Source organism: Plecotus auritus, assembly GCF_963455305.1.
Source record: "Plecotus auritus genome assembly, chromosome: 7".
Taxonomy (NCBI): Eukaryota; Metazoa; Chordata; class Mammalia; order Chiroptera; family Vespertilionidae; genus Plecotus; species Plecotus auritus.
In genome coordinates, this window is record NC_137774.1 from 72,484,863 (window position 1) to 72,511,854 (window position 26,992).

Consider the following 26,992-nt stretch of genomic DNA (forward strand, 5'->3'; position numbering starts at 1 on the left):
GGTTTTATTGTTTTTCCTTCAATAATGCTGCCAAGATAAAAAAAAAAAAAAAAGAAATGTCCTTTGAACTTTTTCGGGTGCTATGCATAATCCAGCACAATGCAGGGAGTCCTGCAAATCTATATAGATATTATTTAGATGCGTTTCATTTTTATGAGCTAAGAGAATGTCATCCATATAATGAATAATATAAGCCTCAGGATATTTTTTCCTTATAAGATGTATGGATGCAGCCACAAAATCCTGACATAAGGTAGGACTATTGGCCATGCCCCGAGGCAATACCTTAGCATATCTCCACCCCCATCATCCAAAATCTACCTGCGCTGTTCCCTTGCTTCCTCCAATCCTCGCTCATATTTGGGAGAAAGTGCATCATCCGGAGGGCTCTCTCCCACAGGAGCTGTAGCCCCAGGGACTGGAGGAGGCAGCGGAATGGTGGAGTCAGAAGCCTTTGGCAATTCAATTTCAAACTGGCTGTCAATTTCTTTTTGTATAGACAAGGTCTTAGTTACTTTCTTAGAATACTTAATCAAATTGCTTACAAAGACATTGGCTTTTCATTTAGCTGAAAACCTTGATTTTAATTTAAAAAGCTAATTTATTTAAGTAATTAAAGTAGGTATCTTCATTTAAAAAGCAAACCAAATTTAGTAAATGTTTACGTCTGATTCACAAGCCTCAAATGTTGCCCCGCCTCTAGCTTAATTAAGAATGCAGGTGGCTATGGGCTTTTTGTCATTTTAAATTCTGCTGTTGGATTATAAGAAATATTTAATTACTTCATTTTGCCCTTCTTAGAGGCCAAAACCTTCATAACATTTAAAATATATTTATTAATTTTTATTTGATAAGGCTTTCCATGCAATTTCAAGTATATTAGATCTGTTAAATTTAAAAAGATTTCCTTTAAGAAGAGAAAATAAATTTCTTGTATTACTCCGGGCCCTTGGAGCTTTCTAAGAATCATCTCTGTTAAAGCCTTGAAATTTTAACATGGAAAAAACCATCAAACAAATATCTATATATGATTTAAATATTATAATACCTTTTATAATTATCTTAAGATATCAATTAGATTTTAAACTAGTTTTTGCATAGAAAAATTTTGGTTGGGATCACAGAATTAATCCTCTTTTTTAATTAGACCAATAATAAGCAACTTATTTTGAATTCCTAATTATTAGAGAAAACACAACATTTTATTTTCTCAAAAATAAGTTCTTATACTTTAGGCATTTAATTACCACAACTATATAATTTCTCCCAATTTAATTTGCACTTTGAACTTTTAAAGCTGGCAGGTCAAATATATTTAGCATTTCCTAGATTAATAACACTTTACATTTTTAAGAAAAATACAAGACATAATCAATTAATAGCTTCAATTCTGTCCTCTAGGTTTTTTTATGAGGCAAATTTAAACTTTAATTTTTATTTGCCAGTGGCTCTGGAAAAACAGGTTTGGTTTATTTGAATGTAAATTACCACATTTTTCAAAGATGGTTCCTGGCAGGAAACTAGATTACCTGTCTGCTGGGGGAAGGGCGTCTACCCCTTCATCCATTAATCAAAGGGGGCAGCCAGTTACCTGGGCTATTTAGATTTTTATAATTAATACATTTTTTATCTATATTTCAACAATTTTTTGAGATTCAAATCCAATTCCAATTATTATAAGGCATTTACTTTGGATAAATTCTATAACAGAGACAAATTTACTTATTTTCTTGAAGGCCTTAAAAGTTAACTTTTTTAACAAGGTTCATTAGCATTTTGAAAACTACTCTTTATTATGGAAATGCGAATCCTGTTGCTGGAATTAGCTTGAATTTCTTTCCAGAAGACTTTTTCGCCGTTTTTCTTAGGAAAAAGAACCAGTTCTGGGTTTCTCATTTTCTATAGCTTTTGCAGAGAGATTCCAGCTGAAGACAAATCTAAATGTCCAAAATTGGACCATGTGCACATTCTGTCTTAGAGTTAGGTTCTCTCCCCATGAGCACAGAAATTCCAGATACATTTCTAAATTTTCAAGACTTTTTCATGGCAAGAAAGGAAACTTTAAATTAGCATTCTGGGAGAGTGGGCGTCCATATTGGCTCGCCACGTGTTTCCCTTCCCCCACATCCTGCTTACTTCGGGGGAAGTTTCAGCAACAGATCTGGCCGAATTTCTTTTCATGCTTAATAGATAAAGACAGATCTTAAATTTTTTCTTTCTTTTTTGCTTTTCAAAGTAATAACTAACACCCAATTTGGCCAAGATTTGCATTTCCCTGCCACATTCCTCCACTCCCCTTCTGGAGTGGGCTCTAGGCAGTCCCGAATCAGGGACCACAGACTGAAAGTAGAGGCAGGCATTTCCTCTGGACCTTCAGCTATAATGATCGCGAAGTTGTTTTCCTACCTTCTCCCATGCCTCTATATTTACCTTTTCTTCCTCAGAAAACCATGGGCAGGTTTTACTCACAAAATCCAAAAAATCAAAAAGCTGTTCATACCTCACAGAACAGCCCCTTGCTTGGAGCATAGCCTTAAGCATGGATACGCATTCTTTCCCTGCGATCCTGAATTTCCCATGTTTTTCACCTAGCTAGTACTACACCCCTACCTTACTTACTGCGTGCGCAAGCCTTGGGGCCTCCTTTCACCTGACAATTGCAGTTCCCTCACACTCGGGTCCGCATTGAGTGCCACTTGGGCCAAACTCAGCACCGCGTTGGCCGCCACTTTTGCCGTGCCAGCACAGCCAAGGGTTCAGCGAGCCTGAGGGAGGGCCGGTGAAGGATTAATAAAAGACAGACAAAGAGAATAAGCTGGATCTAGGTGGATCTTCTGTGCCTGGCTGAGGCCACAGAACAGATCCAGACTGCAAGCTGATGGTTTATTTTATAGTCAGAGGTAATCAAGGTAATTTACAATGTTCTTGTAAGTTTCACTTATTATGGTAGCACTTGCTGCACCTCCCACAGCCCATTAGCTACCCAGGAAAGATCTCGGGAGCAGTCACAAGATCAAGCTTAATTTTGCTTAGAGGGCTGTGCCCTCCAAGCTGGGACTTGTTTGCGACTTTGCCAGCAGTCAGTCCGAGGCTTAATCCTATAACTGCTCCCTACAGGGGGGTTGTCATTTATTGAATGTCTATTAATAAAGAAATTTTCATAGTAACTCAGTGAAGGTAGATATCTCCATTTTGCAGATAAGAAAACCAAAGCTCATCATGTTGGTTGAATGAATAAAGTGCTTACATTAAAAAAAATAGGAGTGGCCTGTTTGCCTCTTTCACCACCCAGACGCGGCACAGACCACTGGCACCATGAAGATCTGGACTTCGGAGCACGTCTTTGACCAGCCATGGGAAACTGTTACAACAGCTGCAGTGTAGAAATACCCAAACCCTGTGAACCCAAGCACAGTTGGAGTTGGTGTGCTGGACAGACATATAGATCCTTCTGGAAAGTTGCACAGCCATAGATTTCTCAGCACAGAGTGGGGACTGCTTTTCATTGTGAAATCTCTTATTGGTGCAGAAAGAACCAAAACACATAATATGTGGAAGAACATTCTGTAGTTGATCCTGTAAAACAATGGAACTTAAATCCACTAACATATCATTTACAAATATGCTTTCTGTAGATGAGAGACTTACATATAAACTACATCCTCAGGACCCAGAAAAAAACTGTTTTGACTCAAGACCCAATATCACTATGAAAGGAATCAGTCTCAGTCATTATCTCAAAGGATTCATGGCAAGTACGATATCTTCAAATGCCAATAAAGAACTGCATAGAGTGCCAGGAGAGAATTGTTGAAGTCGGGGAGCAGATCTTCCAGGATTTTTATTTAACTCTTTGTTGTTTTTTGTTTTTAGGTGTTTTTTTTAATTTAATCTTTATTGTTCAGATTATTACAATTGTTCCTCTTTTTTCCCTCATAGCTCCCCTCCACCCGGTTCCCACCCACCCTCTGCCCTTACCCCCCACCACTGTCCTCATCCATAGGTGTACGATTTTTTTTTCTTTTTTTAAAAAAATCTTTATTCAGATTATTACAATTGTTTCTCCTTTCTCCCACCATAGCTCCCCTCCACCCGGTTCCCACCCCACCTTCTGCCCTTACCTTCCCCCCACTGTCCTCATCCATAGGTGTATGATTTTTGTCCAGTCTCTTCCTGAACGCCCCCATACCCCTTTCCCCCTGAGAATTATCAGTCCACTCCCTTTCTATGCCCCTGATTCTATTATATTCACCAGATTATTCTGTTCCTCAGGTTTTTAATTCACTTGATTTTTAGGTTCACTTGTTGATAGATATGTATTTGTTGTTCATAATTTTTATCTTTACCTTTTTCTTCTTCTTCCTCTTCTTTAAGAATACCTTTCAGCATTTCATATAATTCTGGTTTGGTGGTGATGAACTCCTTTAGCTTTTTCTTATCTGTGAAGCTCTTTATCTGCCCTTCAATTCTGAATGATAGCTTTGCTGGGTAGAGTAATCTTGGTTGTAGGTTCTTGCTATTCATCACTTTGAAAATTTCTTGCCACTCCCGTCTGGCCTGCATAGTTTCTGTTGAGAAATCAGCTGACAATCGTATGGGTGCTCCCTTGTAGGTAATTAACTGTTTCTCTCTTGCTGCTTTTAAGATTCTCTCTTTGTCTTTTGCTCTTGGCATTTTAATTATGATGTGTCTTGGTGTGGTCCTCTTTGGATTCCTTTTGTTTGGGGTTCTGTGCACTTCCTGGACTTGTAAGTCTATTTCTTTCACCAGGTGGGGGAAGTTTTCAGTCATTATTTCTTCAAATAGGTTTTCAGTATCTTGCTCTCTCTCTTCTTTTGGCACCCCCATAATTCTGATGTTGGTATGCTTGAAGTTGTCCCAGAGGCTTCTTACACTATCTTCAACTTTTTGGATTTTTTTTCTTTTTGCTTTTTCGGTTGAGTGTTTTTTTGCTTTTTTGTATTTCAATTCTTTGACTTGATTCTTGTGTTCTTCTAGTCTGTTGTTGGGTCTCTGTATAATATTTTTTTATTTCAGTCAGTGTATGTTTAATTTCTAGGTGGTCCTTTTTCATATCTTCGAGGGTCTCGTTATATTTATCGGCCTTTTCTAGGATATTCTTGAAAAGCCTTATAACCGTGGTTTTGAATTCTATATCCAGTCGTTTGTTTTCCTCTATTTCTTTCGATTGTGATCTGTTTCTTTGTCTCCACATTTTGGCTGCTTCCCTGAGTTGGTAGGGTAGATTTGTGTGCTAGGTTTCCTATATGGCCCAGTGGCTCGGCCTCCCCAGTTACCTGAGGTGGACACTCTTGGTGCACCCCTTTGTGGGCTGTGTGCACAGTCTTGCTGTAGTTAAGCCTTGATTGTTGTTGGTATCACTGGGAGGAATTGACCTCCAGACCAATTGGCTGTGAGGATCAGCTGTGTCTATGCTGGGAGAACTTCTGTGCTGGAGACACCCTTATGAGACAAGACTTGCCAAATTGCAATAGCCTCTGTGCTCAGCTTGGATGGGGCGGAGTCTCAGGGCGTTGGTTTCCCGTCAGCTCTGCCCTAAGAGGCCCTTGTGTCTCAGTGTCCTGTGGTAATCTCTGCAAGCACCTCTGAGAGAAAGCCGCCCTCGAGTTCCTCCCGCTGCCAGACAGTCCAGTTTCTCCCCGAATGAGTCTGGGTCCCCAGAGTCTCGCCCAGAACTGGAGTTCAGAGCAGTCGAGAGCTTTTGTCTCCCTCCCGCTTGAGAAAGCCAGCCATGTACTCAGTTGCCAGCCCTCTCCGTGTGCGCGCCTCTGTACCTCTGCCTTTACTTCCACAGCTCCTCTGAGTCTCAGTGTGCTTTTCTCGTTCCTTCTAGTTGTAGAATTTCCACTCAGCCAGCCTTCCTGTGGTTCTGGATGATGTCCATTTTGTCTTTTAGTTGTAGTTTTGAAATTGTTGTGCGAGGCAGCAGTTTAGGTGTTTACCTGTGCTGCCATCTTGTTTTCTCCTCTTTAACTCTTTGGTTTAGAGCTTGTATAGGATTTTGGTTTAAAATATGGACATAAAAAGAAAAAGAGAGGATAAACCAAGATGGCAGCACAGGTAAACACCTAAACTGCTGCCTCGCACAACAATTTCAAAACTACAACTAAAAGACAAAATGGACATCATCCAGAACCACAGGAAGGCTGGCTGAGTGGAAATTCTACAACTAGAAGGAACGAGAAAAGCACACTGAGACTCAGAGGAGCTGTGGAAGTAAAGGCAGAGGTACAGAGGCGCGCACACGGAGAGGGCTGGCAACTGAGTACATGGCTGGCTTTCTCAAGCGGGAGGGAGACAAAAGCTCTCGACTGCTCTGAACTCCAGTTCTGGGCGAGACTCTGGGGACCCAGACTCATTCGGGGAGAAACTGTACTGTCTGGCAGCGGGTGAAACTCGAGGGCGGCTTTCTCTCATAGGTGCTTGCAGTGATTACCGCAGGACACTGAGACCCAGGGGCCTCTTAGGACAGGGCTAACGGGAAGCCATCGATGTTTGCTCTGCCCTGAGACTCTGCCCCATCCAAGCTGAGTGCAGAGGCTTTGCAAGTCTTGTCTCATAAGGGTGTCTCCAGCACAGAAGTTCTTGCAGCATAGACACAGCTGATCCTCACAGCCAATTGGCCTGGAGGTCAATTCCTCCCAGTGATACCAACAACAATCAAGGCTTAACTACAATAAGACTGTGCACACAGCCCACAAAGGGGTGCACCAAGAGTGTCCACCTCAGGTAACTGGGGAGACTGAGCTACTGGGCCCTAGAGGACACCTAGCACACAAAGCCACTCTATCAACTCAGGGAAGCAACGAAAATGCGGAGACAAAGAAACGGGCCACAAATGAAAGAAATGGAGGAAAGCAAACGACTGGATATAGAATTCAAAACCATGGTTATAAGGTTTTTCAAGAATTTTCTAGAAAAGGCCGATAAATTTAGTGAGACCCTCGAGGATATGAAAAAGAACCAACTAGAAATTAAGCATACACTGACTGAAATAAAGAATAATATACAGAGATCCAACAGCAGACTAGAGGATCGCAAGAATCAAGTCAAAGATTTGAAATACAAAGAAGCAAGAAACACCCAACTGGAAAAGCAAAAAGCAAAAAGAATCCAAAAATATGAAGACAGTGTAAGGAGCCTCTGGGACAACCTCAAGCGTACCAACATCCGAATTATGGGGGTGCCAAAAGAAGAGAGAGAGCAAGATACTGAAAACATATTTGAAGAAATAATGACCGAAAACTTCCCCCACCTGGTGAAAGAAATAGACTTACAAGTCCAGGAAGTGCACAGAACCCCAAACAAAAGGAATCCAAAGAGGACCACACCAAGACACATCATAATTAAAATGCCAGGAGCAAAAGACAAAGAGAGAATATTAAAAGCAGCAAGAGAAAAACAGTTAGTTACCTACAAGGGAGCACCCATACGACTGTCAGCGGATTTCTCAACAGAAACTATGCAGGCCAGACGGGAGTGGCAAGAAATTTTCAAAGTGATGAATAGCAAGAACCTACAACCAAGATTACTCTACCCAGCAAAGCTATCATTCAGAATTGAAGGGCAGATAAAGAGCTTCACAGATAAGAAAAAGCTAAAGGAGTTCATCACCACCAAACCAGAATTATATGAAATGCTGAAAGGTATTCTTTAAGAAGAGGAAGCAGAAGAAAAAGGTAAAGATAAAAATTATGAACAACAGCCCTAACCGGTTTGGCTCAGTGGATAGAGCGTCGGCCTGTGGACTGAAAGGTCCCAGGTTCGATTCTGGTCATGGGCATGTACCTTGGTTGTGGGCACATCCCCAGTAGGAGGTGTGCAGGAGGCAGCTGACTGATGTTTCTCTCTCATCGATGTTTCTAACTCTCTATCCCTCTCCCTTCCTCTCTGTAATAAATCAATAAAATATATCTTTAAAAAATTATGAACAACAAATATCTATCAACAAGTGAATCTAAAAATCAAGTGAATAAAAAATCTGATGAACAGAATAAACTGGTGAATATAATAGAATCAGGGGCATAGAAGGGGAGTGGACTGACAGTTCTCGGGGGGGAAAGGAGTGTGGGAGGTGCTGGAAGAGCCTGGACAAAAATCGTACACCTATGAATGAGGACAGTGGGGGTGGTAAGGGCAGAGGGTGGGATGAGAACCAGGTGGAGGGGAGCTATGGGGGAAAAAAGAGGAACAATTGTAATAATCTGCACAATAAAAGATTTATTAAAAAAAAAAAGAAAAAGAGGGTTTGACCTCACCCCCAAAAGGGGGACTATTGTAATAATGAAATAAATGAAACATCACTGTCATTTAATTGTAGATTCTTTTGAAAACACCTTTTGCATATAAAATAAAAATCAGTTTATACACCAAAAAATACAATACAGTTCAGTAGGTGGATTTAACAGGAGTTAGAGACAGCTGATGAGGGGCTCAGTGAACTGGAAGACAGATGAATAGTAAATATTCATAAGTAATAAATAGCAAATGCCAGTGCAACCAGCTGGCACTATCCGGTGAGCTTCCTTGTCCTGGCCCTTCAGGGTCCTGCTTTTCCCTTCTGTAGAACTTCAGCCTTGGGTGGAAAGGGGGTGCTGTGAGAAGGCTTTTTGTGTGTGGGAGAGACGGGGCTGAGGGGAGGCGCCTGGAAACTTGGAGAACGTTTTCCATTGCAACCTTGTTGGGAACATTGCTAGCACACTGGGAGTCCAGTCAGTAGAGTTCTGTGGTGAATGAAAATCTTTAAGAACCTTGAGATTATTATCAGGAATACGAGTATGTTTGTGCTCATGGACTAAAGCTAAAGGTGTACTGACTTCTCCAACATAACCTGAGAAAAATGCCTTTGCTTCTCTCCTGAATGTAGAGTACAGAAAAGTAGCATTGAGGGGCGGGGTGATTGGGGAACCAATAGAGGCTTGTCTGTGATTTGCAAAGGGGGCGCATACGTTGTTGTTCAGGCCTCATGTACTGTGGAACTCGAGTGCCGCCTGTTCCACTGACGTTCTGAGCATAGGCATGGCAGGGGTGAGGAAGCAGGGGCTGCTGCTGAGCGTGACTGTGAAGCTGTTTTGGATTGTAGCAGTTCAGACGTCTGTTCTGTGAAATTTTCCATCCTGGGTTAATGGTTTCTTTATAATGAGGGCTGGTGACTTGTGGCTGGACCAAGAGTTGAGAGATGACTGCTGACCCCAACAGGTTGATTGACATGGGTTAAAGCAATGTCACAGCAAACAGGTCAGCCCTTTATCTGTAGTAAAGGATACAAGCCCCTTTGCCCTCTAAAATGCTGTCCGTGGGGTTAGCAAACATGACTCCTGAGGAGAAAGGAGGGATCCTGGGTGGAGTCTGACAGAAGGGGGGCATGCTTGTGGGGCCACAATAGCTGTCAGCTCCTGGGAGCTTCTGTTCAGTTCAAGCCGGGTGCCCAGAGGTCCCTTGGATGCCTCGCAGTGTCCCTCATGCTTCAGGACAAGAGGCTGTGCTGTGTTCCCTGAGGAGGGTCCACAAGGAAGGGAAGTTCGCTCTCTGTAGCCAGGAGGGTTGCCTGGGAATGTGGGGAGCAGGAGGCAAGTGCCTAACCCCACTGCATCCAACTTGGTCTGTGGAGCGCCTCCTGCATTGTAGGCACTGTTTTAGGCATGGGGCAGTTTCATGTACAAGGTGGACAAGGTCTCTGCTCCTGTGGGGCTTGTGTTCTTTCTAGTCCAGAGGCCAGTGTGCTGAGTTGAGGCCTTAAATGAGTATAAACAAGTAAGAGCAAACACATTAAAACAAAGAAAAGAAGTGATAAGGGTCATGAAAAGTGACACTGGGAGCATGTGGATGGGGAGAGAACAGCCTCCCTGAACAAGTGACATTTGAGCTGAAATGGGAATGACAAAGTGGCCCTGGCCCTCCAGGCAGAGTGGAGGCCCTGAGCTAGAATCACTTAGGTCTTGGTAAGCACCATCTTTCATCTAAAGGACAATGAGAAACCGATGATAGTTTTTAAGCAGGGGGACAACATGATCTGATCACACGTTCACAAGATGTGCCAGGTGACCACTGCATGTATTCAGGGAAGGACCAGTGTGGTGGCTGCAGAACCCGGAGGAGTGCAGACTCGGGATGCATTTGGGACAGGGCTGAGGGAAAGCGGGGACACAGATTTGGGTATCTGAGCATCTGGATGGAGGCTGGGCCATAGTGTGAGTGCAACCAGGGACTCAGTCTGAAGTCTGGTTCTGCTGCGGCAAGTTTATGAAGCATGTGGGAGTTGAGTGGAGATGTCCCAGCTGCAGGCGAGTCAGGAGTACTTCCTGAGCAGGTGGGAAAACACTGACCCTCAGGACTTGACAGCTGATCATTGTCTATCAACCCACAATGTCTGACAATTTGAAATCCTTCTTGTCCTCCACATCCATTTTGCCACCAATTCCTGTCCTAAAGCTACAGTTCTCCCCACCTCACCATCCCTTCTGCTCTGGCCGCCCTTGTTCCTTTCCTTACCGCAAGCCAACCTGCTCGCCTTCCCTCCTCCCTAAGCCCAGCCCTGCGCCTCACAGTGACCAGAGGCTCTTTCTAACTTGCAAAACTGGGTGTTTAAAGCATTTTGAGTTATTTCATTTTTGATATTAACTTTTTGTTATCATTTCTAATGATGCATTGTAGTCAGTTGCGTGGCTTATAAAATTTTTGATTCATCAAAATTTTTTAAATTAAAAATTTCAAAATATTCAAAAGTAGAGACTAGTATAATGAACATTCATGTACTCACTACGCAGCTTTAGGGCCAACATTTTGAAGCATCCAGACATTGTATCATTTTATCCTTAAATATTTCAGTGTGACTTTGAAACTAAGGATCATTGAAAACATAACCAGAGTGACATTACCAAACCCAATAATCTAATAATTTCATTACTTACCAATCAGTGTTTTAATTTCCCTGATTACATTTTAAGTGATTTGTTAAGCAACAGGTGTTTTTAAATGGTCAAAGAAATTGTCTTATAGGATCCTTACAAGGATGACATATTGCATTTAGTGATATATTTCAAGTTTCTTTTAAATCTGTTAGTTTCTCCTCTCTTCTTCTCACTGTTTTTTTTCCCCCTTAAAATGTATTGGTGAGACCACCTTTGGTCCTGTAGTTTCCCACAGGATGGATTGTGCTGTGTACCCAAAATGCTGGTGACCATGAACTTCTGCCCCTAAGAGTTTGATCAGATTCAAGATGGCCTTGGCAAGTTTCTTCCTACGTGCTGTTGTATTCTCTGATCTGGGGGCTGGTTGTAGCCAATGATAATCAGAGCCTACATGAAGGGTTGCAAATTGTGGAGCCTGAAATTCTAGCATCCTTCCTCATTGTTAAGCTATAATACTCCTCCATAAAGAGAAATTTGTCTCAGTAGTGCCTTGTACATTCTTTGACTTTGTTTGGCAGTTTGCAAGTTGGCTCCCTTGGTGACTGGTGAGTTTTTTACATCAGTACGAACTTGCATGCATAAATATAATTGAGATGTTTAATCTATTAAAATTTGTACACTTGAAATTATTCATCTCATTAGCAGTTTGTAGACTTGAAAATTTCTTTGAGACAAGATATTTAGCATGTTGTAAATAATGAAGGCCATAAAAGAAGGTATATCAGTATAGTAAGATATATGATTTAGTAATGCAGGCATACCCCTTATGTATGTTAAATCCCAAACATTCTTAGTTCAGAGCACCTCTACTTAAGGTTCAGTATTTTAAGGGACCCTAGGCCTAAAGAAATACCTAAGTTTTTATTTATTGGGTAAGTCCAAACAACATAGTGTTTATGTCCTAGCTATTTACAGCAGACATTTGGTAAAGTAATACAAATTTAAAAAAAATTTTTTTCATTTCATTTTGTAAGTAACCACAATTACTTACAAATGGTATGTGTGTGCCTGTCGGATTTTTCTTGAATCTTAGTATTATATTGGACACTGCTACCCTTTTGCCTGTTCTACACTGATTTTACACAGTATTTGCTTTTTCAATAACTACCAGAAACCTAGTTTTGCAGAAACGCGAAATCAGGGAAAGGGATGTAGCAAGATATGTTGAAATGATGAGGTGTCCAAAAATGTTGAGAATCACTATTCCTCTCAAAAGTAAAATGTATCCTATGGTGCCAGAGTTCACTGTGGGGCCAAGGGTACCTCAGCACACTTTTGGGAACCAGAGCTCTGTGTCCCACCTCTTCCCTCTGGCTCTGTGGGTGTCCCTCTTCCCTGGGCCACACATTGGTGTGCAGCTCATCGCCCTGGCCCCCACAGCTCTCAGGGATGGGTCACTAGATCTTGTCACGCCCGACAACCTGCACGTGTCGGGTTTCCTTTCCATTTGTTCCCAGCCTCAGTGTTTGGAGGATGTTTTTCTTTATCCTTTGACTTCAGCCACTTCAGAGCTCAAGACTGGCTCCAACTTCATTGTGATATGCTGTTTCCCCTACCTGTACTGGAGCCTGTTGAACCAAAAGGGTGGAAGACTCTCAGGGTTAATGTAAAAATAGCTCACCCTGACCAGAGAAAGTGGTCTGTTGTCAGTGCCCATTTCCCTGCTGATGTGACTTTGAAAAATGCCAGAAGCACCCTTTCCCTCCTGGCACCCTTCTTCATTTCTAGTGTGGGACCCGGTGCAGGTGGAGCGTACCCCCGACTCCTGCCATTGGTGTTGGGCTTGGCCCTGTTGCTGGTTAAGACCAAGAAAATGTGGGAAGAAATGACAATGTGCCAATTCCAAGCTGAAACATCATGTATTTCTTTACCCCTATGGAAATTTTCTGTTAGATGAGCATGCCCTGGGTAGCTGCAGCCCCTTTAGCCTTGCCCCAGAAGTGGTCCAGAGCCCTCCCAGCTGATCTGGGGCCTAAGAGTGGGGCCAAAGTTGCATATTGTTATACACATTAAACTTTGGGGTTGCTTGTTAGACAGCAACAGCTGCCTGGTAGAAATAGAAGAGATCCATGAGAGGAAGGTAAAAGAGTGATGGACAGACACTCTGAGAGGGTTGTGTTCTTAGGGAGGGATGGATTTTTAAGGAGATGTGAAATGATTCGTCTGTGGAGCAATGTTATATCCATTGATACTTAAAATAATCCTAAGAGGAAAGCAGTGGTTTTATCCCCTTTCTATAGATGAAGATTACTGAGGCTCAAAGTAGTTGAAGGTGCACTGGATGAGCCTGTTCCAGGCCCCAAATCCCTGACTCCCCTGGGCTGGGCTCTTCCCCAGGCTGTGCTGCCTCTCATGCAGGCCCAACTCTATGAGGGCAGGCGACATGGCAACAGAGCTTGCACTTTGTACCAGTGGGGCCTGCCTTCTGGTGTTGGGGAGAGGGCAGGACTGTAGCTGGGAGCTCCCGACAGCAGAAGGGGTAGCATTTGGTTCAGAGAACAGGGGAGCCAACAGACAGGTGCCTGTGTCCCATGTGCTGAGAACTGGAGGGGCTGGGTACCCATAGTGTGAACCACAGCTATACCACCTGTGGTGTGTTCGTGTCTGGCCAAATGCTGGACCAGGGCCCCCATCTAGTTTTGCTCACATGCTCCCCTCAAAAAGTCTGGCGAGTGTGTCCAGGAAAGAAACTCATGGAAGAAAGTGATCTAGGCCAATGTCTTGCTTGGTTGACATCTGGATTTTGACATGCTTAAAGCTATCCCAGCCCTGACAGGTGTGGCTCAGTTGGTTAGAACGTCGTCCCATATACCAAAAGGTTTCGGTTTGATCCCTGGTCAGAGCACATGCGGAAGGCAAACAGTTGGTTCTCACAATGATGTTTCTGTCTTTCCCTTCCCCTCTCTCTAAAGTCAATAAGCATGTCCTTGGGTGAGGATTAAAAAAAGAGAAAAAAGAAAGCTATCCCAGCCTCCGGGATTGAGGACAGGAGATTCAGCAATCAAACCTTTGCAAAACTGCAGTGGGGCTCCTGGCAGCTTGAGGACCAGGCCACCTGATTTCATCTACAGACACCTTGTCAAGGGACACATGAGCTAGCTGGCATTCCTGCTGACAGCCAGAGCCGTCCATCAGCATGTTTTCATTACTTCAGAGGGCTCTGGTCTTGTGGAGTTGATTTACCGAATGAACTGTTTTTAATCCCCGCTGTGTCCCTTGCTTCATGACCAGCTGGCTCGATCTGTGGCACTTTTGTGACTTAAGCCTTGGTCCGTACCGCTCTCAAGCCCCCCTTGCTCCCACACTCTAGCCCCGCACAGCCCTACACCCTTCATGGCAACAGAGCAGCAAGACCCTTCCATCCCAGGGAGGGACCCTTCCCTCCCCACATGGTGCAGAGCCCCCTTGGATGGGGTGGTGGGCTTCATAATGGCACCCCAAAAGGTATCCACGTCCTGATTCCTGGAACCTGTGAACCTGAAACGTGGAAGCTGAAGCTTAGATGGCAAAAAAGGACTTTGCAGATGTGATGAAGGATCTTGAGATGGGGAGATGGTCCTGGATTATCTGGGAGGACCTTAAATCCAATCACCCGTATCTATGAGAGGGGGCAGTATGAAGATGGAGGCAGAGATTGGAGTGCTGTGGCCACACGCCAGAACACCAGGAGTCCCAGGAGCTGAAGAGGCAGAAAGGACCCTTCCACAGAGCCTCTGGAGTGCGGCCCTGTTAACACCTGGATTTCAGTTCCATTAGATGAATTTTGGACTCTGCCCTCTAAAACTGTTAGAGATTAAATTTATTTTTTAAGTCACCAAGTTTGTGAATACAGATGGGAGTCAAGAGTTCCAAAAAGAAATGACTGGACCCAAGACCTGTTGTGAACCCTCACAGATACTGCCTACCACTACGCCTGGAGCACACAGGCTCTCTTCCTCCCTCAAGAAGGCTCTCTACTGCCTTGCTGGCAACCGAGGTGGGCCCCACAGTCCCCGCCCCATCCTGGCACCCAAGCCTTGAAGCTCCTAAGGCTGCATCACACATGTACCCCATAGAGCAAGCGTGTCAAACATGCGGCCGACGGAGTTTGACATGCTTGCCATAGAGCCCCAGCTTTTAGCCAAGGTGCCTGTAGCCCTCACAGCTAATGGATTAAGCATCAGGGTTGGGATTGGTAAGAGACCTAGTGTGCTCCAGGGCCACCATGGGCTCTATTTGCAACATGCAATGTGGGATATCTGGCTTTGACCACTGGCTCCAAGGTCATCTCAAGTCCTGCATACTGGAGTGCAGCCAGGACCCCGCCCTCCAGAGCACACCTGTTCCCCATCCCTGGGAGAGAAGCATGTGTGAAGGACACACTAGCCTTTGGCCCAATTACTAGATTTTTAAAAACTAAGTGCAAATAGCATCAGGTGCTCTTTTTACAGCACCAAGAGCCTGTGCCTGTTAAAATAAACACATGCCAACCACTCACCAACGTGGGAAAGCCACACAGGCAGCGCCACTGTTCTGCATCAGTCAGGTGATGCCCGGGAAAGGTCACAGCCACCTGAACCTTTAAAACCCCAGGCGTGACGAGCATTCCCTGTGTGGGGATTCAGAGCTGTAGCAGCTCTGCGTGGGCCTCTCAGCTGTGTTTTTTAATACACTTCCCTTTGTAAATTATTTTTATTTTCTTAAAGGAACAAAAGGAGAAAATTGATACCAAAGAATATCAATTCCTGGTTCTTGGCAGAATACCCATCACCTTTGGTAGAAGTACATTTAAGGTGAGTGTGTCTAGTCTCAAGAGCTGTGTGACTTGTAGCCAGTTGGGGTCCCTCTGGGTGACTATGGCCAAGCTGGGAGGAACTCTGGCCAGGCAGGTGCCTGGAGTAGGGAGGGCAGTGAGCCAGCGTCCCATTAGCCCAGTGGTCGGCAAACTGCAACTCGCGAGCCGCATGTGGCTTGCGAGCCGCAGTTTGCCAGCCACTGCACTAGCCTGAGCACTTCCTCAGGCTGGGGACCCTTATAGGGGCTTGTCTTCTGGTGTGTGGAGGGGTGAGAAGACCCAGGTACTTTCCTGGGCGCTGGTGTCCGGCTCTCTGCATGCTGGCGAGAGGATTGAGGCGCACCTGGCTGCTCAGTACTGCCCATGAAGTCAGTTACTCAGCTTTGGGCTCCACCAGCTCCGTGGCTGGACTGTGGGAAGATGGGGCATTGTCTTCTCTAATCCAGACCCGCATGCAAATGTCCCTCCTCCTCCAGAATGAAGGGAGCCAGGCTGATGGGGGTGCTGCTCACCCTGACTGGTGTGCTGCTGCATGTGGTCCTGCCCCTGAGAATAGCAGCCTTCAACATCCAGACTTTTGGGGAGACCAAGATGTCCAATGCCACCCTCTCCAACTACATCGTGCAGGTAGGTCCAGGCCAGCGGTCAGTCCTGAAGGCAACCAGACTGTTAGGCCTCTGGTCTCAGCCCAGTCAGCTGTGGGGAGAGGGCCCTTATCACTACCGTGGCCGACATCATCAGGCCACCTGATGTGAAAGCAACCTGGGAATAGCAGCTTGGCTCCTGTGGGGACTTGGAGCAAGCAGGGACTAGACACCCGTCTCCGTCTAGCCTGTCGCCACTCAGCACCACTGTGGCCCTGTCCCTAGATCCTGAGTCGCTATGACATTGCCTTGGTCCAGGAGGTCAGAGATAGCCACCTGACGGCTGTGGGGAAGCTGCTGGACAGACTCAATCAGTGCGTGAGGTGGCAGGGTCCTGGGGAAGCACATGGGGACAGTGATCATCCCTTCAGGGCATGATGCCACTTCAGCCCCAGGGACACTGATGTGGGCAGGGGCCCGCTGTAGGTGTCAGGATGTCCCCTGACTGGTACATTTGTTTCCTCAATCTAGGGATGACCCCAACGCCTATCACTACATAGTCAGCGAGCCACTGGGTCGCAGCAGCTATAAGGAGCGCTACCTCTTTGTGTTCAGGTAAAACCTAGGTGCCGAGAGATGAGGCCGCCGCCTCTAAGGTCGCTGGCAGAGTGGGGGTGGGGGGTGTCTAGAAAGCCCATGAGCCTCTCCTCCAGGTGTGGGGCAAGAACTGGCGGCCAAAGAGCAGGGGCTGAGTTGGGCCTCACCACCTGGGCAAATGGAGCTCTGGGCTGGTGGGTCTGTGTGATATCCCAACTTAGACCGGGCACCCTGCCCGCAGCAACAGGTGGGTTTGGCAAGGCAGTGCCCCCAGCCCCAGGTTAAGCACCCTCTGGCCTGGCCTTCCACAGGCCTGACCAGGTGTCGGTGCTGGACAGCTACCAGTATGATGATGGCTGCGAGCCCTGTGGAAATGATACCTTTAGCCGAGAGCCAGCTGTTGTCAAGTTCTCCTCCCCATTCACCCGTGAGTGCTGCTGCCACAGAGGCTCCTCTGCTCTGCCTGGCCACGGGGGCCCTACCTGACCCTTCCTAGACACCTTGAAGAGTCACAGCACATCATGCCCCCACCATGCACCTCTTTGGGGAGCTTGGTGCCGTCCCCATTCCTAGTGCTTTGGTCTTACACTTAAATTACTTAGGGAAACGTCCACCCACCCCTCACTATTTCCCCCCCGGGACTGTTTCATGTGTCCCCCATCCCAGCCCTAAACACATGACAGCCAGGCCAATGCACCCGTGGACCAGGACTGCCTCCCAACTCCGCTCCCCACCTCCTTGCTTAGCATGACCATCTTCTCCACAGAGATCAAGGAGTTTGCCATCGTCCCCCTGCATGCGGCCCCACTGGATGCAGTGGCTGAAATTGACTCTCTATACGATGTCTACCTGGACGTCCGGCAGAAGTGGGACATGGAGGTGAGGCCCCACACATTGGTTTGAGCTCTTAAGGGCCCTGTTCTGTCCCTGTGCCAATCACCTGGTGTCTCCTGGTAGGACATTATGTTGATGGGTGATTTCAACGCTGGCTGCAGCTATGTGACCCCTTCGCATTGGTCATCCATCCGTCTGCGCACAACCCCCACCTTCCAGTGGCTGATTCCTGACACCGCTGACACCACGGTTACGTCCACACGCTGCGCCTATGACAGGTGAGCAGGATCTGCGCCCCCCGTGGGTTCTGCAGGCCCAGGGTAGGGAAGGGGCACTTCCACAAGCAGCCTCGATTTTCATCTCAGCCCAGCTTCAGAAATGGTTTCCAAGACCTTTGAAGAGACACTCACCCTCCTGAGCTTTGGACCACTTATGAAGTGGAATAACAAGCAGCATTCCTTAACTTTCGGAAAAGCACATGTAGGGTAACACGAAGCTAGTCGTCTCCTCTGGGCAGTCTCAGGTATACAGGTCAGCCAGTGGTGCCCAGTTTGGGCACACCCAGACTTGAGTCTGGCCAGGTACAAGGCTGGTCCTGGCCTAGGTGGGGCTGGGGGTGCCTTCCCTGAGCAGTGACACCCAGGGGCCATAGAGGCCAGATGGGAGCTGGCTCCTGCTGGGATCTGAGGTTTAAGTGCACAGAGCTGGGCAGTGGGCTGAAGGGGACTTTCTTGTGTCTGGCACTGCAGGATTGTGGTCACCGGAACTCTGCTCCAAAATGCCATTGTTCCCGACTCAGCTGGTCCCTTTGACTTCCAAGCTGCATATGGACTGAGCAACCAGACTGTATGTGACCATTCTTTACAGCCTGTAGTTCCACTGGGGGCCTAGGACGCAGGGGCGGAGTGAGATCCGGACCCACGGGACTTGCAGCCGTTGCTGCTGTTTTCATTGACTTGAAAGAACCACTTGTCTGCAGCGTGGGAGCCTCTTCCCTGGCCCGTGTGACAGTGCAGTATGTGGTGCAGGTCCTGGCCCTCAGGGAGGACTGCGCACGGGCACCCCTCTGCTCACTGCAGGTTTCTCCACAGGCCCAAGCCATCAGTGACCACTACCCGGTGGAGGTGACGCTGAAGAGAGCCTGACGAGAGCAGGCCCAGGGCCCCGGCTGGACCTCTAGCTTCTCTAACTTGCCTGTGGCTGCTGCTGGGGACCTGCACAAAGAACTGAAGACAACGGCTGATTCTGTTGTCACCTTCAGGTTCTGGGGATGGAGTTTAGGAAACCAGTGCAAGTTCCCTGAGCACAGAACCAGCGCCCCCTCTCTCCCCTCCCTACTGTCCCCCTGACCACTATTCCAGCTTGAGGAAGAGGATGGAAAGTAGGTTTTTTCTCACTGTCCTGCATCCATCGTAAGCATGGGGTTGTGTCACCAGAGTAACTTATCCTGTCAGTATGCACACCAAGTCCAGCATTTAGATGAAGAAACATCTTTTAATTTAAGTAAATAAAGCTCAAAAGGGGGTGTTCTCATTGGTGGCATCCAGTCATTCCTTCTTGGCTCCTCCTCCCATGACAGAGGCGCACAATTCCACTGTCACCTTCCCTGGAGCCCTGACAGTGCAGGGAAGATGTGGGGCTCTCATAGCTGCTGGGCTGCACCCTGGACAACAGGGTCCAGACATCAGTGTCGCTCCAGGGCCTTGACGAGCAGGTTGTTCAAGCGGCCCACCATGGGTCGGGGGTCATCGACCAGCCCTGCTGCGATCATGGCGTTCTCATAGATCTGAAAGGCAGGGTGGTAACCTTGTTAATGGTATGGGGGCCCTGTCCTAGCTCCAACTCAGGGACATTTTAATGTGGAGAGAAGAAAGGAAGAGAGCTGTTCCTTCTTAAAACAGGGCTTTAGAGGAAACAGCTGTCCAACCTGAAAGCAAGGTGCAGGCTCACAGAACTGGCAGCCCTCTGTTCTCATGCTCTCAGCCAGTCTCCAGGAGACTCACCTGATCGGCAAGCAGCTGAGCCAGGTCAGGCTCACTCTCTCTCAGCTGGCTGAGCTTCTTAATCAGCATGTGCCTGCAACAGAAACCCCCAGAAGTGAGCTCAGGGCTGTGTCACCAGCACAAGGGCCTCTAACTTCTGAGATGTTGGAGTTATTAGAACATTCAGAAAAGTGTAATAGGACAGTCCAGTATAAAAAAATAAGGCACATAAAAATTTAGGAAGATGTAAATAATCACTGACAGATGAGATGGATTATTATTTGCAAAGAAACACTCGAGTTTTGATATTAGAAAATGCAGTAAGTACTAAAATTAATATAAACTTAAATACTGAAAGGAAAGAAAGAATTTAACATATAAAAAGGCATGTAGCCCTGACTGGTTTGGCTCAGTGGCTAGAGCAGCCGTGGGCAAACTACGGCCCGCGGGAGCCGAAAGAGCAGAGGGTTCTCTTGCTCTCCCCTCCGCTCCTTTACTTTGAATTTATATTAGTTCACACAAACACTCCATCCATGCTTTTGTTCCGGCCCTCCGGTCCAGTTTAAGAACCCATTGTGGCCCTCGAGTCAAAAAGTTTACCCACCCCTGGGCTAGAGCGTCGGCCTGCGGACTGAAAGGTCCCAGGTTCAATTCTGGTCAAGGGCATATACCTTGGTTGCAGGCACATCCCCAGTAGGAGGTGTGCAGGAGGCAGCTGATTGATGTTTCTCTCTCATTGATGGTTCTAACTCTCTATCTCTCTCCCTTCCTCTCTCTGTAAAATCAATGAAATATATTTTTTTAAAAATAAAATAAAATAAAATAAAAATAAAAAGGCATGTATCAGTGCTTGGAGACCATAATTAAAGATGAAATTTTCCCTAGATTAATACACATATTTTTATTATTATTATTATTATTTTTTTAAATATATTTTATTGATATTTCACAGAGAGGAAGGGAGAGGGATAGAGAGCTAGAAACATCGATGAGAGAGAAACATCAATCAGCTGCCTCCTTGCACGCCTCCCACTGGAGATGTGCCCACAACCAAGGTACATGCCCTTGACCGGAATCGAACCCGGGACCTCTTAGTCCGCAGGCCGACGCTCTATCCACTGAGCCAAACCGGTTTCGGCTACACATATTTTTTTTTTATATTGAGTTTAATTTTATACCTAAACAATCTAATATCAAATTCATAAATAAAAGTAATATGGAAGAAAAGAGCCAGGAAAAGCTGGAGTAGGAAGTCCCAGATGCCAGTAAATAGTTTAATTCTGGAAAACGAAAAGGCAACAACTAAATGCAAAAAAATGTCAACAATGTATAAAAAGTCACACACACACGGGAATTTCACTTGTACCTGATTAAAGATAGCATTCACAAGAGGGGAAAAGACAGGATAACTGGCCAGCCAACCAATAAAGTTGGATTCCGCCCTAACCGGTTTGGCTCAGTGGATAGAGCATCGGCCTGCGGACTGAAGAATCCTGGATTCGATTCTGGTCAAGGGCATGTACCTTGGTTGCGGGCACATTCTCAGTAAGGGGCATGCAGGAGGCAGCTGATTGATGTTTCTCTCTCATGATGTTTCTAACTCTATCCCTCTCACTTGCTCTCTGTAAAAAATCAATAAAATATATATTAAAAATAATAATAAAGTTGGATTCCAACTTGATTCTTCAGACCAAACTCCAGGAGGATAAAATGTTAAATGTAAAATATTAGAAGAAAATGGAAAAAATGTTTTATAATCTCATAAGGAAAAACCTTCCAAGCAGAATACAAACCGAGAAGTCAAAAATAAAATAATGATATAATTCTGACAATATAAAAACTTCAATTTTTTTCTGCACAGGAAAAAATACCATAAATATAGTGTCTGACCTTACTCCTAAGAAATGTATATTAAAATTATAATTTAATTTTTTCACTATGAGAAGGGCAAAAATTGAGAAGTCTGCTAAAACAGAAGGCATTGGGGAAACAAATTTGTCTAACTTTTATAGAGGACAATTGGAGTCTATAAAAATTAAACATGGATGGTGCTCTGAGACTTAGCGCTTCTCTTTCCTCACAGCACTATTTAAAATCAGAAACACTTAAAAAAATTATATATATCTATATATTTTATTGATTTCAGACAAGAAGGGAGAGGGAGAGAGAGAAACATCAATGATGATAGAGAATCATCATGTATGCCCCCTACTGGGGATCGAGCCCGCCATCCGGGCATGTGCCCTTGACTGGAGTTGAACCCAGGAACCTTCAGTCCGCAGGTCAATGCTCTATTCACTGAGCCAAACCAGCTAGGGCAGAAACACTTTTTAAAAAGCAAGTGGCTCAGTAGGTTGAGTATCATCCTGTGCACCGAAAGATCACTGGTTTAATTCCTGGTCAGGGCACATGCCCAGGTTGCAGGTTCAGTTCTGGGTCAGTGTGTGTATAGGAAGCAACCAATTGATGTTTCTCTCTCTCTAAAATCAATAAAAACATGTTTTTTTAAAAAGAAGAAAAAGCAAGGTGGGACCCCTGTATAGCAAGTTACTACTTGTGTAACAGTGTAAACCACAGATGAATCTGTTTGCACACACAAAGTATCTTTGAAAAGATAAATGCAAAATGTAATATGGCTGTATTGGGGGCAAAGTAGGAGGGAAATTTTACTGTAAACTTTGATTCTTTTGAATTCTTAGCCATGTGAACTTACTACCAATGTTAAAGGCAAATAGCATTAAAAAAAAAGCCTTCTGGCAATAGAAACTACTTTTGTGCCAGAACTATAGGTATTAGCATCCAGGGACTCAGCTGGAAGCGGTATTCCTTCCTGGGGAGGGAGGCACATGCTCATGCGAACTGGCGCAGCTCTATGGAGAGGTGTCTGACACACTGCATGACTAGCCACAAGCCAATTTAACATCTTTCACCCAGTAATTCCATGTCTAGTAATTTGGCTCAGAAAATGTAAAAGGAACTTCTGCTTACTCCCCATTAGTGTACAAAAAAAAGTTTATGGTTATAAAGCAACACAGAAAAATACTTGTGATAAATGAAAATATTAGACATGTACTATATATTAAAAAAAAAAACCACAAAATGAGATAAAAGTCCAAAAGAAAATATACCAAATCGGCCACAGTGAGTTGTGGGGGATAAGATGATGAATTTTGTTTAAATTTCTTTAACATTTTTGGTGAACTATTTATGTAATTTCATTTAAAGATTATTGTATATAAAATCAATTTTTAAAAAACCTGTTTTCAACAGTTAGAAAATGAAATTTCAAAATATCCAATAAATGTGACACATCAAAGAATAACTACAAATAATGCGTAGGAACTCTACAGAAAACATAAGTTACCAAAAGACATTAAATAAGACCTAGTAAATATATATTATGTACATGTATGAAAAGAATTGACCATAAAGATACTAATTCTTGAAATTAATGTATATACACATGAGGACCTAGAGTAGCCAAGACATCTTTGAAGGAAAATAAAGGGAGTGAGCAATCACTTATTGGCTGCGAAGGCTTGGGGAAAAGCTGAGTAGTTAAGACAGCGCGGTACCGCTAAAAACAGACCAACAGACCAGACACGTGTACAGATACTTGATACTCTATGATGCAGAAGGCAATTTGGATGGCTGGGCTGGGGGACAAAATAAATTCATGATTTTGGTGATAGATTTCTTAAGAACCAAAAAAGCACCTGATAAAAATTTATGAATTTGATTATATCAAAATTAAGAACTTATCAAAAGACATCTTAATGCAGGTGAAAAGATAGAGTGGGAAGAGAGATTTGCAACTGATAAAGTATGTAATATAATTACAAATCAAATTTTAAAAAAGAACCCAACAGGAACTATATATATAAAAAGGGTAATATGCTAAGTGTCTGACCGTTCCACTGGTAGCTATGATGCGCACTGACCATCAGGGGGCAGATGCTCAACGCACAAGCATGGAAACATGGAACAGACTGATGAATCACAGAGGGAAGAGGGAAGGGGGGAGGGTGGGAAGAGATTAACCAAAAATCTTATATGCATACTAGAGGCCCGGTACCGTGCACCAGTGGGGTCCCTTGGCCTGGCCTGTGGGGATTGGTCGGAATCCGTGCACCGGGCCTCCAACATGCCCCAAGGAGTCCCGGATTGCGAGAGGGCGCAGGCCAGGCTGAGGGACCCTATTAATGAATAAAGTCTTATTCTTTCTCATGTTATGAGAAAGCCAAGGCCTTAAGTAAAAGTAGAGACCTGTGGGTTCTCACGCTCTGCTGGGGGGAGCTGGCACCAGCATGCTGGAAGCAGCTGGGCATGACCCAGCCTAGCTAAGCATATGGCAGTTTCACATCTGGGTGCACAACTTGGAGAAACTCACGTATGCATACGTGTGTCAGACAGGGACAAGAATGTTCAGAGCAACTGTTCCCAACAGCCCCAAACAGTAACTACCCAAATGTTGGTCAAAACAGAATACATAATTGTGCTGGGGCAGATTCAACCATGAATATTACTCAGCTATGAAAACAAACGATAGCCCTAACCGGTTTGGCTCAGTGGATAGAGCGTCGGCCTGCGGACTGAAAGGTCCCAGGTTCGATTCTGGTCAAGGGCATGTACCTTGGTTGCAGGCACATCCCCAGTAGGGGGTGTGCAGGAGGCAGCTGATCCATGTTTCTAACTCTCTATCCCTCTCGCCTCCTCTCTGTAAAAAATTAATAAAATATAATTTTTTTAAAAAAAAAAGGGGAAAACAAACCATAGCTTCCCTCCACAGGGACAGAGGTCTCTCACACACTGAGTTAAGGAAGTAAGACTTCACATAAACAGGCAAAACAGTTTGTTAAGGATGCACAGAGAGACCATAAAGCAAAGTAATTATCACAAAAGTCAGGACTATGGTGACCTGAGAGGGACAGAATTCAAATGGCATCTGAGGGCCAGCAAGGTCGTTGCTTTTTTAACTTTACATGGGTATGGTTTGAAGTTAAATTGAATAGTTTAATTATACAGGTACTGTGTTTATAAGCTTTATGCATTTTTCCTACATTATGAATAAAAACACAATTTTAAAGGAGTAGCGGGCAGGTCAGAAACAAGCTTGCTGTTCCTGGGCATCAAGGGCCCAAGCAGCCGGCAGCCTTACCTGGGGTTGATCTCCAGGGTGGGCTGCAAGAGCTGAGCACGCTCCTCCTGGGTCTTGGCCAGCTGCTGCATGCGCAGGAAGTGCCGGGCGGCCCCCATCTCCAGCACGGTGATCATCGCAGGGTGGGTGTCCAGTCGAAGAGTCACCTGTAAGCAAGGCCAGGGGTGAGGGTGACCCTGGGCTGGCGGTTTTGGCCAGGTGTGAAGCTTTCCCAGATGACAAGGCAGAACATAGGTCTCCAGGGATGAACTCTCAGACCTCCCTCCCAACCATCTACTAACGAGAAGGGAGCCTGACCTGCAGCCCAAGTTCCTAATAGCATCCCACTTGGGGGCTCCCCCTTTTATCCCCAAAGTTGTTTCTAATGTGTCAATTACTGCCCAACATCCATCTCGCCTGGTGTCCTCTGCACCTCTCTCCTCCACAGGGTCATTGCCAAGTCCTATAGCAACTAAGATCACCTATGCCTGGCTGTTCCATCTCCCCAGGCCCAGCCTCTTTCCCCCCCCCCCCCCCATCTGTCTGCAGTCCCTTCCCTCACTCCCATCCTTCCAGAACACTGGAGCCTCCTTCCTGCAGATCTCACTCTCACCCACCCCTTTCTGTGGCCCCCTCTGGCCTGACTCCATCAAATACATCTTTTCCCAACAAGCGGTCACAAACCCCTCTCCACGGCCAGGCCTTCCCCTTCGCCCACTCTACAGCCTCTGGCTCACACTGGAGACTCTAAGCCTGCTGGGCCCACAGCACGCCTTTCCTGGAGCATGGTACTGAGAAGAACCTGAGCTCTAACTCAAATCCAGCTCCATGACGTCCTAGCTATATGACCTGGGGATGTACTTTGCCTCCTGTCCTTCACAGGATGATGGTAATTCTACCTGCCTCATAGTTACCTGAGGCTTAAATGAGTCCCTATAGTAAAGAGTGGACACAGTGAATGTGTTACACAGAGAAATACTGGCTGCATGCCTTGCTTCTCAATGCTCCCTACCAAGAGCCCCTCCTCTTTTGATCTGTGCCCATCCCTCCCCCGCAGGGTCCTGCTGCTACCTCCTACAGAGCCACCTGAGCCCACCCTCCTACTCTTGGCCATCCCCACCCTGCACACCTGCCTGTCCCTTGGGGCGACTCCTGGACTATTCCTGAGCCAGTGACCTGGATACCTGTTCTCTGGTGGCTGGCTTTCTCTTGCAACTCTGAGCTGGACCTCTGTTTCTAGCTCCCTGAAGTCAGAACCCCAGCTGGACTGTAAGCTCCCCCAGGGCTGGACTGGAACCCCTTGTGTCCTACACTACCACAGTTCCTTTGGGGCCTGGACCAGGCTACCATTGGGTGGCCAGCTGGGAAGCCCTTTTCTCAGCTTCTACTTGCCCACCAGGCCACTGGCTGTTCACCTTTCACTTTCTACTTTTTAGTTCCCACCTGTGCTATAAAGTGGAGGAAACAAGTCAGCTGAGCTTGCCTGTCCTGCCCCAGCAACACCCCTGGACACATGTGGCTGCACACATGTAAACTCATACGCAGAAGCGGCAGTGACACGCTTGGTCTCTCCCACATATCACAGCTTCAATCGTCATTGGGAGAACACCCACCAGGCCAGCCACTCAGAGCCAGCAGGCTGCCAGGTGTGTGGTCACTGGAGCCATGGGAGCAGAGTGGTGGCCTGTCTCCAGAAGACCTCACCTTCACGTTGGTGACACGCGACCCCAGCACATTTCTCATCCAGGCCATCAGGTCCTCCACCTCCTTTTCTGACAGGCGGTCATCAGCTTGAGGAGAGACGTGAGTGAGCTCAGAGGCCGTTCTCCATAATTCCCATCTCATTCCCATGGGGGCCTGAAATGTCGACATTCCAACGCCAAGTGTCCGACTGCCCCACCCCACCCTGGTCGTCGGCACAAAGAAGCCACCAGAGATGCTTTCATATAAAATCCAGCGGGTAAAACTGAACCTCAGAAGGACATTTTTGGGTGCCCTGAGGCCCATGTGGTTTCATTACAGCTTTAAGAAGATATTTTTGGATTCTCTTAGGAAGTCAACTTGTAAGAGGCACTGGAGGGACCTGGGAGCTAAAGGGGAACATTTTCTGTTAAACATTAAGATGTTCCCAAGCTGCTGCCTTCGTGCAGGTT

The 26,992-nt window shown here is 45.8% G+C and overlaps 2 protein-coding genes and 1 pseudogene across 8 annotated transcripts in view; 2 read left to right on the forward strand and 1 right to left on the reverse strand.

Annotated features, from left to right (window-relative positions):
- The window catches only part of DNASE1 (deoxyribonuclease 1), a 71,204-nt gene extending 51,943 nt beyond the window's left edge, over positions 1 to 19,261 (forward strand). For 2 of the 5 annotated variants that reach the window (XM_080679905.1, XM_080679906.1), the window contains exons 4-12: positions 15,617 to 15,703; positions 16,182 to 16,332; positions 16,575 to 16,663; positions 16,821 to 16,904; positions 17,198 to 17,313; positions 17,653 to 17,765; positions 17,844 to 17,998; positions 18,470 to 18,566; positions 18,812 to 19,261. In XM_080679905.1, coding sequence (XP_080536031.1) covers positions 16,183 to 16,332; positions 16,575 to 16,663; positions 16,821 to 16,904; positions 17,198 to 17,313; positions 17,653 to 17,765; positions 17,844 to 17,998; positions 18,470 to 18,566; positions 18,812 to 18,865 — 858 coding nt within the window. In that variant the 5' untranslated portion in view covers positions 15,617 to 15,703; position 16,182 and the 3' untranslated portion in view covers positions 18,866 to 19,261. Of the gene's footprint in view, positions 1 to 15,604; positions 15,704 to 16,181; positions 16,333 to 16,574; positions 16,664 to 16,820; positions 16,905 to 17,197; positions 17,314 to 17,652; positions 17,766 to 17,843; positions 17,999 to 18,085; positions 18,206 to 18,469; positions 18,567 to 18,811 lie in introns of those variants that run through there. The other 3 variants (XM_080679908.1, XM_080679907.1, XM_080679904.1) reach the window with 2 other exon arrangements.
- Positions 3,316 to 3,814, forward strand: LOC308252689 (PRELI domain containing protein 3B-like; annotated as a pseudogene). Its single transcript has one exon. The product of its transcript is annotated as a PRELI domain containing protein 3B-like (transcript).
- Positions 19,195 to 26,992, reverse strand: part of TRAP1 (TNF receptor associated protein 1) — a 77,719-nt gene continuing 69,921 nt past the window's right edge. For both annotated transcript variants that reach the window (XM_080679902.1, XM_080679903.1), the window contains 4 exons: positions 26,544 to 26,629; positions 24,861 to 25,006; positions 19,724 to 19,796; positions 19,195 to 19,506 (listed from right to left, as the gene is read on the reverse strand). In XM_080679902.1, coding sequence (XP_080536028.1) covers positions 19,405 to 19,506; positions 19,724 to 19,796; positions 24,861 to 25,006; positions 26,544 to 26,629 — 407 coding nt within the window. In that variant the 3' untranslated portion in view covers positions 19,195 to 19,404. The remainder of the gene's footprint in view (positions 19,507 to 19,723; positions 19,797 to 24,860; positions 25,007 to 26,543; positions 26,630 to 26,992) is intronic.